This window comes from Prionailurus bengalensis, chromosome D3 (genome assembly GCF_016509475.1).
Source record: "Prionailurus bengalensis isolate Pbe53 chromosome D3, Fcat_Pben_1.1_paternal_pri, whole genome shotgun sequence".
NCBI lineage: Eukaryota > Metazoa > Chordata > Mammalia > Carnivora > Felidae > Prionailurus > Prionailurus bengalensis.
Window position 1 is genome coordinate 3,232,793 of NC_057356.1, and position 17,496 is coordinate 3,250,288.

The 17,496-nt window shown below is 54.8% G+C and overlaps 1 protein-coding gene across 1 annotated transcript in view; it reads right to left on the reverse strand.

The window, feature by feature from the left end:
* Window positions 1-17,496, reverse strand: part of TMEM132C (transmembrane protein 132C) — a 308,479-nt gene that overhangs the window by 59,545 nt on the left and 231,438 nt on the right. The window contains exon 4 of the mRNA XM_043557309.1: window positions 10,214-10,397. Within this exon, the coding sequence (XP_043413244.1) occupies window positions 10,214-10,397 (184 nt within the window). The remainder of the gene's footprint in view (window positions 1-10,213; window positions 10,398-17,496) is intronic.

Consider the following 17,496-nt stretch of genomic DNA (forward strand, 5'->3'; position numbering starts at 1 on the left):
TCGACCTGAGTTATGCGTTCATTCACAGAGCAGTGCTCGAACACGTTTCAGATGCTGACATAGTTACGGGGCCGGAGGATAAAGGCTGGCAGTTACGGAATGCGAGCCTTGGCACGACGAAGCACGCACCAGACAGGGAGAATAATGCGGATTTAGGCCGCAGCGGGGCTGCAGGGGCTGGTGGCCAAATGATGGACAAGAAAACAGTTCCTTCACCTCAAGGGGCCGGGAAGACAGACGTGGGCATTCATTCATGTATTCACTCAGTGGCAGCTCCTTATTAAGCACCTACTGTGTGCTGGGCATAGTTGGATACGGTAGTGATGGAGCGACGCCTGCTCTCACGGTGCTGACGTTGCAGCGGGGAAATTCAGACAGCGAACATCTGAATAAGTTACGGGAGCTGCACCGAGCTACGAAGGAAAAACAAGGTGGCCAGGGCACAGAGTGACTGAGCTGTGGCTTCAGGTAAGGTAACTGAGGTTGGCTAGGGAAGTGGGGACCTGCCTAATGTGAGGGAAAACACAGTATGGAATCTGGGGAGAGGCTCCAGGCACAGGAAACAGCCAGTGCAAAGGCCCCGGGGCTGGGGTACGGAGGAAAGGGAGGCAGTGGTCGTTAGATCAGAGAGTAGCCATGGGCCACGCGCTGAGGGTCGTCTAGGTCCTGGTGGGGCCCATGGCACCAGCCAGGATCCAGCACTCCCTGGATGTGGAGGCCTGACTCCTTGGCTGGTGGGCGGCAGGACTTGGGACAGCAGACGGGTAGTGCGGTGGGAACGTGTCCGAACCACCCCAGGTTGGAGGCACGGGAACAGGAGAAGCAGGCACACGGGGCTCCCAAAGTGAACGTCCAGGATACCGTCTGGGATGCCAGCACACAGGGACAGCACTGTCACCGTGTTCCTTTAGTTCTCTGCTGTTGCCCAGCCTGGCACTGAGCTGGCCTGCGGTGAGGAAGCACATCCACGGTACGAATGGTCACAGGTAAGGGGCTCGGGCTAAGAAATAGAGGTGAAATCCCAGCTGCCCCCCAGTCAACATTCCGGGCTGGGAGAGGGTGGGGGGGGCAGGCATCATATAAATACCAGCATGAGAAGAAGGAGTCTCAGTGATTTTATCAGACACAAAACTGAGACACGGTGCCTCGAGAGCGAGGGGCAGCAGTGGGTGCTGTCAGGGGCAGGGGGGTCGGAAGAGACCCTCACGCAGTGGGGTTTGAGCGGAGTCTGCAGTGGCGAGAAGGAGCCTTCCTGGAGGGGACACGTTAAGGACAGAGATGCCCAGTGGGACAGGTGCAGCAGCCTCGACAACAATGCCCATGCACAGTGGGTGCTTAATAAGGAGAGGTTTGTGGTGGGGTTTCCCTTCTCCCCCGAGGGCTGGGTGATGGAGGGGCGGGACTTCCTTTGTCCCCCCCCAACCCAGGGCTGGGTGATGGAGGGGCGGGACTTCCCTTGTCCCCCCCCAACCCAGGGCTGGGTGATGGAGGGGCGGGACTTCCCTTGTCCCTGGATGCGTGATGGAGGGGCGGGACTTCCCTTCTCCCCTCAGGGTTGAGTGATGGAGGGGCTGGGACTTCCCTTGTCAACCCCCCCCCAGGGCTGGGTGATGGAGGGGCGGGACTTCCCTTCTCCCCGCAGGGCTGGGTGACGGAGGGGCTCAGGTGAAGATCTACTTCCTTGGGGCAACAATTCTTAGCCTGTTTTGGGTCACAGGCAACTCTGGCTGGCTGGTGAGGTCTAAGAAGCCCCTCTCAGAATACATTTTTAAATGCATAAAATAACACAGGCTTACGAGGGAAACTAATTTCAGATCTACTAATCCTGGTCCTTCTGCATTACCGCACTAAGTAATAAGATCTAGCATTGGGTGTAAAAAATGACCATAATTTCAGACTAGCAGAGTATGAATGATATTTCAAGATCTCTGTGTCCGCTGAACCTTGATGGAAATCTGTGTAACGAGTTCGGTGGTGCCTGCGAGGACCGTGGGGGCTTGTGATCTGCGTTCACATGGGAGGGAACACTGAGCTCTGGGCAGACTCGCAACACCAAGGTGCAGATGCCCGAATCTCCTCGAGGGCCCCCAGGGGACGCTGGGTCTTCTGTAGGGTCGCCTCCCCCCAGGCCTGATTTTCCGCCACTCCAGCGGCAGGGCTGGGGCTCAGCCCCCAGGGGAGAGGGGCCAGGTAAGGGTGCTAAATGCATTCAGAACATTCCTAGGGCTCCAGGGCTGGTCTTTTCCCCTTTTTACAGGCGACGGAACAGAGCCACAGAGGGGCCAAGCTACCTGTCCGAGGTCACACAGCCCCTCACAGGAGGTGCTGGGATTCACGCCCACACAGCTGGCTCCTGAGGCGGAGCCCCCAAGTCCTGTTCAGAGTTTCTCTGAACTCAGAGAAAAGATTAAAGGTGTGGTACCAGGGGTGTGGAGGGTGACCGTCCTGGGCGCCTCTCCCGGAACCAGGGCTCCTGCTGCCCTATCAGGCTTCCTGCTGATGTTCATGTTGGGAGGACAGATGACTTTTCTGTTCTCTTTTCGTTTCTTCCTTGTTTCTACGTTCTCCACCTCCGTCTCCTATCCCCAGCGACCTTACATAATCGTTAATGTTAGAACACACAGGTTTTGCCAAGTAAAGAGAGAAAGATAATGGGAGGTATAAACTTGGACGAGGCCCGAACATCCCTCCATGGCACCCCTTCCCTTACTGCTGGGGAAACCCGGCCCGGCTGCTGGCGACCTTGGTGTGAACGCCAACGCTGACTATTGCCACGGTCTGAGCACTTCTTCTGTGCCAGGTGGTGGGTAAGGGGTCACTCATCGGATAATGCATCGGTCACCCTGAAAACATTCCTACCAAGGCCAGGCAGCGTCGGATGAGTCACAGATTTCCTCTTTAGACAGAACCCGGTGCCAGGCGGTTGGAAGGAGGGGTGTTTCTAAATTGAATTCCACAGTAAATCTCCAGCTGTGACAAGGAAATACTTATTCTGCCCATATAGTTATTTTTCGACCCAGCAAACGTTTTCCAATTGCCCGAGAGCACTGAAGCCATCCTTAACACCCTCTCCAGGGAGTCACAATGTAAAATTTCCAAGTTGGAAGAGGGGCATGAATATCAAGGATAGGATGCTTCTGGAAAACAATAAAACATTATTTATCTATTGTCTCTTTTAAAAATAATATTCTGCAATCCCCGTCAAAGGAGATGTCTCTCGGTTCTTTGAAATGCCTGCTGTTGCCTTCTCGAACCCAGAGGATATTGCCAACACACTTCCCCACGGACCCCGACGCAGAGCGAAGTCATTCATCACTTGTAGATTGACAGGCGGGTCCAAGCGCATCTCTGCGACGCCACCTGCCTGTTAATGCCCATCCCATTGCCCACACCGGGTTCTCTGGACTCAGCAAGGGAAAGGACGTGGAAAAGCCACCGCAGGAGGCTGCCGGCTGGACAAATCCAACCGTGGGGCTCAGGGATCCCGGCAGATCCCTTCACCCTGTACCTTCTGTGTTAATTCTGTACGAAGCAAGGATGAAAGACAGACGACCCTTCGGTGGTCAGGACCACTTCCTGGCCGTGTCTGCTTTTGCGGATGACCCTGCTGTGCTCCCTGGGAAGAGCTGGAGGGAGCCCGGAGCCTGCCGCCCTCGGGGTCCCGGCTGGAACTGGAAGGCCCACTCAAAGGGGTGGGTTGCAGCGTGTGTGATGAGGGGCTCCCCACAGAGTCACGGGCAGGAGCGAAGGAAGTAGCCAGGGATGGAGAAGCTGGGAGCTGTTAGGAGCCCCACATCCAGGGGCAAGGGAAGGCAGCCAGTTCTGGGAGCCCAGAGGGAAGGCAGCCAGTTCTGGGAGCCCAGAGGGAGGAGAGCCAGGGAAAACAGATTCCCCTGCAGGACAGGAGCTGTGGACAGAGACGACCACGCCCTGGCGGGTTTGTAGCAAGATGGGGAGGGGACCAGGTAGACTGGAAAGAATTTAGGATGTCGACACAGCTTCTCAGGGTCACGGTTCAGCCCGCCACAGGAGCCTCTGTCTCTCTCTGCTCTGTCCGGTCTCCTGTGGTGCCTCCCACTGGCTGAACGCCACCAGAAGCCAGAGGTCCGGGGGGACTGGGGGCGGCAGTCCACAGAGGCAGAGCAGAGCACAAGGGCAAGCCACTGCCGACGTTCCCCCCCCCCCCCCCCCCCCGGCAATCCTGTCCTGCCACACGCTTGGCCAGGGGCTCCCGGGACCTCTCAGACCCGAATGAATCTCCGTGACGCCCCGGAGAGGTGAGGATTAAGATCATCATTCTGCAGACATGAGAACAAGTAGAAATCTCTCCTTTAAACAGCCCTGGCCATAGCCACTTGATTTCCAATTTGATTTTATGCGGAGAGATGTAGACACGTTCTAGGAATCTTGAAAGCTTGACATAAGGAAAAAAAAAAAACAAAAACAACACCCGAGTTCCTACCATGTTTCAGGAGTCAAGGAAAATGATCTCATTTCAGGTCTGCAGAGGCCAAAAGCCTGTTCAAAATTCGGGGTGAATCTTTCCAGGAAACTCAGGCTGGGACTAAGCCGGTCAGACCGGGAGCAGAGGGCCTATACCTGCCCACATTAGGGACTCCTGCCTTCTCCAGACTAGGCATGGGATTTAGTCTTTTATTTTGGAATCAACGCCAGGGAAAAAAGAAACAGCATAGCTGTTCCACTCCCCTTCCCCGCGTTCCCTGTCTTCACAGCAGTACCTTATGGTTACCTGGTCCTGTCCTAGGAGATACCGACCTGTGTGCTGTCTGCCCCACCCCCACCCCACCCCTGGGGGCCAGACCTGTCGGTTCACTGCCTGTTTCCCGGGACCCGTCACGGTGAACATCCACAGTGGCCTTCACATCATGAGGGCTTGGCGTGAGCTTGAACGGATTCCGCTGCTCCTTTATCCTCGAAAAGAGACCACCACCCCTCTACCCCCGCCGGCTTACAGTAGGGCCAAGGGACAGTGTGGCTTTGGAGGTCCTGCCTCGACGGCTCCCTCTGCAGGAGAGCTGAGACACAGCCTCGCGTTCACCTCACGGACTCCCTGGGAGCTGGATGGAACCTGCAGCTGAGAGGGACCCAAGGCTCCTGAAGAATCACCACATTCCCAGCTCCCTCCGTGGATTTCGGAGGGCGCGTGAGAAGGCCTGGTTTTAAGGTGAGCACCGTGCCCCCTGAGGCCCACTGCCCACCCGGTGATCCTCTGTCTTAGGTTTCTGACGGTTTTTCTTCAGAATGAGCGACAATGGGGACAATTTACTTATTTCCCAGACCTGACCAGTCAGCTCGCTAACAGGTAACATAAGGATTTGCTTCCTAGTTACTTTTTGAAAAAACAGAACAAAACCAAAACACAACATTTCTCATCTAGAAAAAAAAAAAAAAAAGGAAAAACCTTGCGGGGGATGACGTCACACGAGCACCTGAACACGGGCCGGCGGTCTGTGCCCCGCGCACAGATGTGGGGCCATCAGAGATCGTTTGGGTGAAGCCAGTTTGAATTCACTCACAGTTACTCGCCAACAAACGGATTCTGGGTATGACATCAGTAGTCATGCCATCTACCAAAACGCGACAACCCCAATAATCACATCACGCTCCAAAGAGGGCTTTCTTGTTCCTTGGAAAGTGGGACAAAATAACATCTCCTATCCTTATCGTGATTTTGCTTTTCACCATATCTGGATGCCTTCTCTGTTTCTTGTAAATGGTTTTAAGTGGATTTATTTTGAGAGGGAGAGAGAGAGAGAGAGAGAGAGAGAGCGAGCACAAGGCAGGGAAGGGGCAGAGGCAGAGGGAGCGAGAGAATCCCAAGCACAGAAGCTGACGTGGGGCTTGATCTCACGAACTGTGAAGTCATGACCTGAGCTGAGATCAAGAGTCGGAGGCTTAACCCACTGAGCCACCCAGGCGCCCCTGAATGCCTTCTCTGTTTAAACTAGGTAGGACAGGAGCCAGGCTCTTACACCCTAGAACTGGTGGTGATGCTCCGTGTCATAAGCCTGCAAACTTTCTCCCTGAGGGGCCAGATGGAAAGTATTTCAGGGTTTGCTGGCCGAGAGGCAAAATGGAGCGTACTAAAACGCTCCTTACATAACTATTTAAAATGTAGCTATTTGGAAACACACAAACCATCCCCAGCTTGTACGGTATACAAGAAACAGGCAGCGGATTGACTCTGGCCCACGGGCTATACATTGTTGATGCCTATTCTTGGACACGCAAAGTCGGGAGCAATCAGTCTCCGACCTCAACGTATTAACGGGTCCTGGGGGTAGATGATACCTTCTGTGGTGAGGATCTGCTCTTTGTGTCTGTCTGCTCCCCCTTTCCCAGGGGCAGCCAGAGTTTCCCATCATGCACCATGCCCACCCGCTCTCAGTCTGACTCCACACCTGCTCCGGGAAGACAAGTCCCCCAGACCCCTCCAATCAGAGCATCACACCCTTTGGCTCCAGTGACTGGCTTCAGGTTGGTCACGCGACCCGAGCTGAGCCAATCCGTTCTAATCAGAGCCAGTGCCGGGAGATTTGCTTGAGTGTTGGCACCGAGGCGTCTTTTGCTCTCCTCCTGCTGGACCCGATGCCATGAAAATGTCAGCGTGGCACCGCCCAGCACAGCCTCCTGCAAGTGACTCTAACCGGGAGGGACACAAGAGGAAAGCAGAAGGGAAACCACCTTCCCCGATGACAAATTTCGCTCAACTCGATCGTCAGCACTCAACGTCTGGTCCGCCAGACCAGCAGCACTGGCACGACTCAGGACCTTGTAAAAGTACCCAACTCAGACCTCCTGAATGAGAATCTGCCTCCACGAAGAGTCTCCAGGTGATCTGAGCGCACATGAGTGAGAACGCTTTCCTAGACGTTTACCTTCCATGAGCCATGCTTGGGTTGAGTTGGGTGGGGTGGGGAGGGTGTGTAACCCAAAGAGCTCTGATCTGTTTCCTGGAGTCCATCGTGGGATTCAGCGCGTTCGCTTACCAGCTCTTACCGACGCGCCCTGGTAACAGTAATGTGAGAGTAATGGCGTTTGAAGTCCGAGAGAGACTCGTCTCCAACCGTGGCTGCACCACGGAATCATCCGGTGGTGCTTGGTCCCACCTCCAGGGATCCGCACTCAATTTGTCAGGGTGGCGCCCCAACCGCACCAATTTCTAAACCTCCTGGGTGGTTCACCCGTTCAGCCAGCATTTAGAAATGACCCTCTCGGGTCTCCTTCAGCAGAGGTCGGATGCTTTTTTTCCAGAAAGGGCTGGCAGTACAGGCGCTGTGGACCACTCAGCACCTGCCCCAACTACTCACTTCTTCCTGTGACCAGCGGAAGGGGTCAGGGATGGACGGGTGTGGCTGCGTCCCCAACAATCTGTACTTAGAGAAGCGAGCACAGGCTGGGTTTGGCCCTGGGGTTGTAGTCTGTGGGCTCCCTGTGCACAGACTGGCTTCACTGCTTGGGAAAGGCACCTCAGCCTCCTCGCCTGTCAGATATTAGGAGGGGCCGCGTGTGCTGTTTGCTGCCCGGTGTCCATTCTCGTGTTTTCTGGTGAAATGATCCGGAAACCGCTCTGCTCTCAAACTCATGTGGTTTGTGTGGTTGACCCGCATCTTGGTTTGGGTCTTCCCAGAAGGATTCCATTGCAAGTGGTTTATTGGGAGGGGCAGGCAAACTCAGCCAGGGGGTGGGGAAGTGAGACAGAGCAGGGCACTCGGGACCACAGCGCGAGGTGTCTGGCCAGAACCGCCGGGCGGAGGAAGGCCCCATGCCGAGCTGCGTTGACCCACGGGAGGGCCCAGGGCGCTGGAATAAGTCCGTGCCAACTCCCGTTTGTCACGGGGGAGAGGGCTCCTTGGATGGGGACATGCAAACTCCTCGGTGCGTCTGTCCTGCCGCGCAGGCGGGAAGGACGGCTTTGCAGGCGAGACAGAACTCTCAGATGATAACGTGCCAGTGCGTGAGGAGGTGGGCGGGGCGAGGGCGGGAGGGGACGTCCACGGCATCTGTTCCAGGCCACGCTCACTCTGGGCACGTAGCATCCCTGCCACGGCGACCGCCTCGGGCAGACAGCAGGACCCCACAGGAGCAGTCCTGCCAACGAGACCTTGGTCGCGCTTTCTGGAAATGAGCTGGCTGATCTTCCTGGGCTCGAGGCTTGAACCATTTGGCGAGAGTATAGGCTGCCACGCTGCCACCGTGCGTAGACTCAGGGAAGCCAAGAGGCAGAGAAACGGAGTCCCGGAGACAGAGTTGGGTCTGATCGGGCGGACCCGAGGCCAGGACGGATCCTGGATTCTGAGTCACACGGGCCGGCAGATTCTCTCTGTGCTTAAGCCAACTGGGTAGCATTTGGTCACATGTAACCCAAAGAATCCTAATTGATGGATTTCCCAACTTGGTGTCAGTGAAGCCGGCTCACCCCAAAGCTGAACAGAAATTGCTTTTGCAATATCTGCGCCAGGCTCCGTGTGAGGGAGGGAGAATTCAGCAAAGACAGTGGAAGCTGAACCACGCGCCTCTGGAACGCCATCCTCTTGGACCTCCTGGCAAAGCATCCCTACGTGGAGCAAAGCCGAGCTCAGGGATGGCCCTGGACAAAGTCCCAGCGTGCTAGGTGAGAGACCTCGGAGCCAAAGTGCCATCTACCTTCTCACCGTTTTCTCTCCCGGGCTCATTTCCAGCAGCCACAGGGTCGAGCCAGAAGTCGTGGCACGGGTTCACACTGTGACCCACGCAGGTCGATGACGTGTTGACCTGCCCCGCAATGGTGCTCACCCAGCCCTCTGGAAACCTGATGGGGCCACGGGACTCCCTGTGACCAGCCGCGTGGGTGTGGAAAGTCCCACGTCATTTCCATGCCATCGCTTAGAGAAGCTCCCATGTGACTTTCCACACGTCCGTTCCTCTGTCCCAGAGACCGTGAAGGCCACATGTTCCTGATGTCATAGCTACAAGATGGTGATGCCCCTGAGACATGGCCGGAACAGAGCCCCCTACCATTTGATCCATGAAACATAAGCAAGAATAACTTGTGTTGTGCTGAGCACCTGAGTTTCTGAGGTTGTTTGTGGCGGTAGTCTTGCCTCGCTTATCCGACTAGCATACAGAGGGGCCTGACGCTTCCTTATAAACAAGAAGCAGAGGGGCGCCTGGGTGGCTCAGTCGATTAAGCATCTGACTCTTAATTTTGGCTCAGGTCATGCTCACGGTTGTGAGTTCAAGTCCCACGTCGGGATCTGCACTGACATTGTGGACCCTGCTTAGGATTCTCTTCCTCCCTCTCTCTCTGCCCCTCCCCTGTTCTCTCTCTCTCTCTCTCTCAAAATAAATAAACATTAAAAAATTTATTTAAAAGGAGCCTCTTGCACTGTTGGTGGGAATGCAAACTGGCGCAGCCGCTCTGGAGAACAGTGTGGAGGTCCCTCAAAACATGAAACGTAGAACCACCCTACGATGCAGCAAGTGCACTCTAGGTATTTATCCAAAGAACACCAAAATGCTGATTCAAACAGGCGCTGCACCCCTAACAGGTCCCTGGTCACTGTGTCAAATTATGGAAGGAGCCCAAATGAACGGATGACAAATAGATTAAGAAGATGTGGTGTATATACACAGTGGAATACTACTGAGCGATGAAAAGGAATGAAATCTTGCCATTTGCAACAACGTGGATGGTTGCTAAATGGAATAAGTCCGGCAGAGAAAGACAACTATCAGATGACTTCACTCACAGGTGGAATTTGAGAAACACAACAGATGAACACGGGGGGACGGGAAGGAAAAATAAGATAAAAACAGGGAGGGAGGCAAACCCTAAGAGAGTCTTAAATACAGAGAACAAACTGAGGGTTTATGGAGGGGGAGCGGGCTAGATGGGGGATGGGCACTGGGTTCTGCTCCTGAAGCCAAGACTACAACGTATTTATGGGAACACGACAAAAGGAGCAGAAGATAACAAGAAAAACAAGCAGCCCAAATGGAGGGAAATCAAGCACACGGCGAACCAGGATGGGGCTGCAGCGAGCGTGGTGAGGGTCGCAGGACAGTAACCTGGGCTGAGAGAGGCCAGGCTGATGGTACGGCCCCTCCTCAAGGCACAGGGAGGTGCCAGTGCCCTGGAGCCTCTGGAGGCAGCGCGCGTCCTGGGACAGAGGGGAGGCCCCCCCACCAGGGCGCAGGCGAGGTCCCTTACCGTGGCCAGGGGGACGATGGCCGCCAGGTCCTTCTGGCTGATGAAGATCTCGGACACAGCCGTGTCGGTGGTCGCCGTCCGTGGGTACTCCACCTGCCAGGTGATGGGCTGCGTCCCCGAGAGGCTGCTGAAGCTGGCTATTTCGAAGTTCATCTGCACGACCTCGCTGAACGAGCTGCTGCTTCTGGAAGGGAGGGAGCAAAGGAAATAAATGGCTTTTAGCTGAGCGTGTTCCGTGCGAGGGCCCTTTTCTCTCCTTCGGGCGGCAACTCGCGTCTAAGGAGAGAGCAGACACCTGCCGGGGACGGTGCGGGCGCGACCTCCCTGTCAGGGCCGTGGCGGCTGGGACGGAGGGAGCGGCCCTCACGAGGGAGGAACCGGGCAGAGTCTGGAGCGCTGGGTGTTCACAGGTGTCTGGGCCGGTTTGTACCAGCTCCTCAGACAAGCGGCGAATCCCACGGCCTCACCCCTGCAGAAGGAGCCTGGGGAACTCTGGACTAAAGAGACTCCCTTTGAGCTGACTTTGGCGGGTGAGCCCGTCGTGGCAGGTGGCTCGCTCACCACCGTTGACCCGCCCTGGCGTCTCCTCCTGTCCTGTAGGGGCCGACAATCACAGCAGGGCCCTCGGCGCCTGGGTGCAGGGCTGAGGGGGCTGGGGATGCAGGCGGGGGGGGGGGGGGCCCGTGACGACGCGGCAGCTCGGAGGACGTGAGCAGTTCCGGGCAGGGGCGGGGGCACCTCCCACGAACAGCCCTCGGTCACTGTGCCGGCCGGCTGGTGCCAGGTTTCCACGCAGCTGCTGCTTTTCTCCACCGGTGGCCTCCCGGCTGCCTCGCTGGCTCATCGCGGCGGCTCTCCTGGAGACCGCGTGACCTGCCTCGCACACCCTGACACGGCCTCTTGTGCCTCGACGGAGGGGCCCGTAGCTAGCGGGACTCTGGTTTCCCACAAGGCGTCCCGCTCAACACCCTGAATCCGAGGTGAGCCCAGACACGTGTCTCGTTAGCAAGCTTGCCCCAGCGGGTGTGACGCTTTGGGAACCCGCGACCGTCCAAACTTCTCGTTTTTTCAGACACCGCGGCGAAGGCCCCCGAAGGGGGAATCGGCTTGCTCACGACCCCGCAGAGTCAGAGCGAAGGTGGCATCTCTGGACCCCTGAACCTGTGCTCTCCACGGCAGCCGGAGGTCAAGTGTGGGGTCACGAGGCACCCAGCGAGTGAGTTTCTCCGGTGAGGGGGTCGGCAGACCGCGGCCCGTGAGTCGAATCCAGCCTGCCGCCCGTCTGCGTGAACCGTTTCGCTGGAACGCGGCCCTGGGTGGGCTTTGCGTGTCGCCTCTGCCGCTTTCGTGCTGCAGGAGCGGGGGCGAGTAGCGGAGTGAGGCTGTGGAAAGCCTGCAGAGCCTCGAGTATTTATCACCTACACCAGCCCTTGTTGCGGGAGGTCAGAGAAAGGGAACCGGGAGAGCTCTCTGGAGCTGCCGAATCGACAGAATCGCCATTGGTGGAAATGGGCAGGAAGGAGGCTTTCCAGGCACGCAGCGGAGTCTGCCGGGCAGGATGCTGGTGAGCCGGAAAGCCGGGCAGCGGAGGGCCTGCAGTGCCCGCTTGCCCCCGTGCTGTGCTCCGGAACGTGGGGGGCCGGGCAGCCGACGGCAGTTATCGCAGGCTGGCGTCCCCCGCGTTTCCGAGGGGATCGAGGGGAACTTTCCATGGCACGTCGAGAGGGAAACAGGTCTGCTTACCAACTGCACCCCAGGGCTGCCCCAGTGGCTCAGTCAGTTAAGTGTCTGATTCTTGATCTCGGCTCAGGTCACGATCTCACATTTCATGAGTTCAAGCCCTGCACCAGGCTCTGTGCTGATGGTGCAGAGCCTGCTTGTCATTCTCTCTCCTCTCTCTCTCTCTCAAAATAAATTAATAAACTTAAAAAGAACAACAACCCTGCACCCCCCAAACAGAGGCCGGTACCACTATGACGAGTTGCTAGAGAAACCCTTCCCTTTGCTGGGGTGATAAGGACACACCCACCCGATCTTTGGGGGGCTTGCTCAGCAGCCAGAAGGCTAATTCTCCAGCCCATCACCCTCAGCCCTGTTCGGCAGCTGGGGGAGGAGGTGACGGGGAGGTGGCCGCACTGACCAAAGCCCCCCGGGACTCGGGAATCTGCCTCGTGCTCTCCGGGCGGGAAGTGGTACCAAGGAAACCACGGTTTATGGGATGCTGGATACCCTCGTGGGAGGGAACACAAATCCGTTGTCTGGTGCATCCGCCCATGAGCTGTGCAATCTCAAGAACGGACGACTTGGCCTTGGAAAATGAGGAAGAAGTGTCCGGAGTCTGGAATGTTTCCAAACTAAGAGAGTCACACTTGGTCCGGCAGCTAAGCCTGCAGGGACCTGAGCCTGCTCGACTCGGCCCCCAGAAATCCTTCCCACCTGCTCTGGACCGGTCTGTCTCTTCCCTGGGCGACAGGCGGGGCTTTATGTCAGGGGGTCAACTGTGCTCTGTTAGCAAGAACCCTCGCACGGGCACCTCCTTCCTCGGCAGAGCTGGGTACGGGCTGAGTACGCTGGAGACGTCCAGTGGTTGCTTGATAGACTCTGCTCAGTCTATCTTCCTTGGTCACGGATGAGACAAAAGCCCCAAGACCCTGCTGTGGCCCCACTGGGATGTGCTAGAGTCTGCGACGTGCCTCAACCCGTGCCCATCTTCATTTTCTTAGAAAACTCTATTTTGAGCATCACAGCAGCCGACACCACCTACTGAGACTAAGTGCCGTCATCTAGACGACTGAAATGACAGCCTTCCCCTTCTCCAGGTAGGACACTGGAATGCGGAAGGGGCAGCTCAACTCAACCCGAGCTGCGTCCTCTTCCGCTGCAATTGTGCGAAAGGGGGTCTCAGTGCCGGACAAGAGAAAAGAGACGCGGAGTTTGCCTTTGCGACTTTGAAAGATATCGTGTTATATGGTTTTTGCGGGCGACAGGTGACTTTCCTGAGGTATTCTCTAACGTAAGAATAAAGACAACAAGCGGCAACTGGGTGGCTCAGTCGGTTAAGCGTCCGACTTCAGCTCGGGTCACGATCTCACGGTCCGTGGGTTCGAGCCCTGCGTCGGGCTCTGTGCTGACAGCTCGGAGTCCGGAGCCTGCTTCCGATTCTGTGTCTCCTTCTCGCTCTGCCCCACCCCCACTTGCGCTCTGTCTCTTAAAAATAAATAAGTATTTTTAAAAATCAAAAAAAAAAAAAAAAGACAACAAGCCACCGTGTATGAAATGTTCCCTGCGTACCAGGCACTGGACCAGGTCCCATGCATATATTATTTCAAATCCCAATAAAATCCCTTTCAGAGGTAATTGTGGTTCCTATTTTGCACAAATGCCAGAGCAGAGCACTTTCTCGGGTCCCTGCACCCAGGAGGGGTTTTGCACTACGTGGTGCTCAACCAGGGGTGGAAGGCAGTGCCTGGCCAGGTGCCCATCGGGAACCTGCCACAGCCCCCCACTCGTGCTGACTCTTGGTTTCAAGATGGAAAAACAATTAGGAGTCACAGTGTGGGGGAAACTCCAGCTTTCCCCGGAGCTGTGCAGAATCCCGGGTCAGAGTGGCATCAGGGTGGTGCTGGGGGCAGAAGGTTGACACAGTTTTGCAGGGGGCTGGAGACCTCAGGCCGAGAGGAGCAAGAAGCTGGCCCGTGTCGGCAGGGATCTCGGGAACAGATGAGACAGAATGGGCCAGGCAAGCCCGGCCCGACAGTGAGATGCACCCCAGGGAGGCTCAGGATGAAACATTCTGACTCCAGACGAAGAATTCCTTTGGGAAGAAAGAATCGACTCCTTCGTCGGTTCACTTCTGTGGGACTGTGCTTCTTCCTACCCTCCCTCACCCCACACGGCTTTTACCTGCTTCGTCCCTAAAATCTACATAATGTGACATGCTCACAGTAAAGTGAGTTGAGCCACAGTTTGAAACGTGAGACTTTAGGGGCGCTTAGGGGAGAAAGCCACATGGTGCCTGTGGTCCGGCTCTGCTCATCTGAATGGATACGTGGCCTCCTCGCTCCCGCCCACCGCTGCCTTGTGGATCATGAAGCGTTTTTTTTTTTTTCTGGAGTTTTTCTATAAAATGTCTGAATTTTATTTTATTTTATTTATTTATTTTTTTTCAACGTTTATTTATTTTTGGGACAGAGAGAGACAGAGCATGAACGGGGGAGGGGCAGAGAGAGAAGGAGACACAGAATCGGAAACAGGCTCCAGGCTCCGAGCCATCAGCCCAGAGCCCGACGCGGGGCTCGAACTCACGGACCGCGAGATCGTGACCTGGCTGAAGTCGGACGCTCAACCGACTGCGCCACCCAGGCGCCCCTGAATTTTAAAATATAAGAGCCTCAACCTTTTAGCCGTGATGTCGCTCAAATCTGCATCTCTGCTGGCTGTCAGTTTGCGGTCTCTGGCTCAGGAAGGTGGTATCCCTGTCTTCTGGAGGCAGCACTGCAAAGAAGGGCCATGCTCGTTGGACGATGGGGCCCTGAAGACAATGCAGGGGGATGATTTCCAAACTGTGGGCCCAGGACCCTTAGCATACCAAGGGGCAGTGACAGCGGTGGCCGTGGGACTGGAGTTGGTGCTTAACGTCACCCCTGCAGCACCAAAAGCAACTCCACCCCTACGTGTTGTAACATTGGGCCTCCAAGAAGTACTTATTTAAAGGATGGAGAAGAAAACAAGGCACGAGGGGAGGAAGAGAAGGGAGGGAGGCGGGAACCAGGGGGGTGGGGCCAAGACTGTCACGCGAGACTCTGCCAAGGAAACACAGCAAGCATTACGATGGAGCGCGCTGTGGGTCCTGAGTTCAAATCCTGGTTCCACCAGCTCAGTACCTTTGGGCAACTCGGCCTCCTTTTCCCTGTTTGCAAACTGGAGATGCGACTTGTTCCCATTTCACAGAGTTGGTGTGAGAATAAGGAAATGAGCCAACGGGTGTCACGCACTTAGAATGCTTTCGCACTAGCGAACATCAGCAAACGTTAACTGTTCTTGTTTTTTTTTTTGTTTTTTTTTTTTAAATTTTTTTTCCAACGTTTTTATTTATTTTTGGGACAGAGAGAGACAGAGCTTGAATGGGGGAGGGGCAGAGAGAGAGGGAGACACAGAATCGGAAACAGGCTCCAGGCTCTGAGCCATCAGCCCAGAGACTGACGCGGGGCTCGAACTCACGGACCGCGAGACCGTGACCTGGCCGAAGTCGGACGCTCAACCGACTGCGCCACCCAGGCGCCCCAAACTGTTCTTGTTTTTAGCACAACTTGGCACTGTGTTTGTGCTCAGTGACTTGAGGTTTGACTGCCTAAAGCCACCATTAAAACATGCCCCTCAGGGCTGGTCCAGGAGTCCCTGAGAACAAGCCACAGTAGAGACATAATTCTCCACCATTCATTGCCATCTGGGATTTATTCGGATTTGTGTTTACTCCATAGCTGTCCCCGTCAGACACGACACCACGGTATCACAACTTCCGCTGGCAGATGGAGACCAAGAAAGGAAGAAATCTGTGTGTGGTTTTGTCCGTCGTCAGTGCCCTCCTGCCGTCTCTGAGCTGATGGAAATCTTTGCTAAGCTTTTGCCTTGAAGGGCCCAAGAGCCCTGCATGTCTGCCCATCTGGGGCCAGTGGTACTGTTGGAGTAATAAAGAGAAGAATTTAAACACTTAAGTGACTCCAGAGGGTGCCTAAGAACCACCACTTGCTAAATCAATAGTGTAGATTTATTGCAGTAACTCTTGAAAGAAATTTTCAAAATTGGCTTAAAAAAAGCTCTTACTCAAAAACAAATAAATTCCCCCAATAGTCATAATCAAGTTTGGACCTGTGGAAACCCAATTTACCAAACCTTTTAGCGACTGAACTCTATCTCGTAAGAAAATGGAGTCTGGGGGGTGTGTTATGGCCCCATCAGGACTCCCCTTCTCCACTATGGGGTGTACGGGATTTCAACAGCCACTGGTGACAGAAAGAAATGAGGCTAACAAAATGAAGAAATCAACCTTAGAATAGGGAAGCCAGTCCAGGAGAACAGAGTCATTCAGCCCGGGCTTTTATTTTATGCATTCTGCTTCATGCGAATTTCATGAAGGCAAAGGACACCCGCTTCCCTTCCAGGAAGACTTTATTAGATAGTTCATTGACCCCAATGTCAACACGGATGCCAAACGGACCTCCAAGAGCTCTCCATGGTGCTGAAGGAATCACGTCAGGATATGAGTTGCAAGGAACAGAAGTCACCTTGGGTTGACTGGCAAAGAAAAGGGAACTTACCAAATGCCTCAAAATTACGAAAAAGTGTGGAGAGAGAGACATGGAGAGTAGGCGGGAGCAAAGGAAACTTAAAAGACCAGAGCCTGGGACAAAACCAGTTGTTCTGTCATCAAAACCGATGGTGCCACAACTAATTTTCTACTGTCCTGGATTGTTTTTGCATCAGAAGCCCACGCTCAAAGGGCTGAGTGGAGAAATCCGAATGGCTAAGATAACACACCCTAAAAGATACCAGGGCAGCGAGGAAGGATCTTTCGTCCTTGCTGTCTGCAATTAGCACATAGGGAAAGATGCATGTTAACAGTGCATGACAGACAGGGGAAGAAAAGCCAGGAAGGTTGGTCTGTTCCCAAGCACCTTTGAACTAGATTAGGAGTTTGGATTTAAAGAAGAAACATTCACCTTCTCTCTCTGTCAGCCCCCAAAGCCTGAAATGTTATAGGAGCGGATACATGTATGAAGGGGTGAGGAAAGTGAGTTCTCTACTGCGAGCGTTCTCCTGCAAATCCCATTGGTACCGATGACAGTGCTTCAGAGGAGAATCGCAGCCCTCATGAAAACAATCCGAGCCTTCTCGTCCTATAAAGCAGGGCTTTCAGACTCGGCTGCATGTTAGAATCACCTGCAGAGAGTAAGGGAAAAATGATTGATACCTGGGTCTACCCTGGACCAACGGAATCAGAATCTCAAGAGGTGACACTCAGACACTAGGATTTTTAATGCTCAGGTGATTTTAATGTGTGGCCACGGCATCAGCAATTACAGCTACCCACAAAAAGTTTCTCTCTCTGTGACTTCCAAGCACTTCACTTGTAAATTATTATTACTTTTTTGCTTCCCGGTGTCTATGTAGCAATTGTACTGGGTAGGTGTTACGACCACGGGCTCTGAAATCAGACACGCAGGTTTGATTTCTGACTTTGCTCCTCAGTGGGGTTGGGAACGATCCCGGGTGAGTTACTTAAC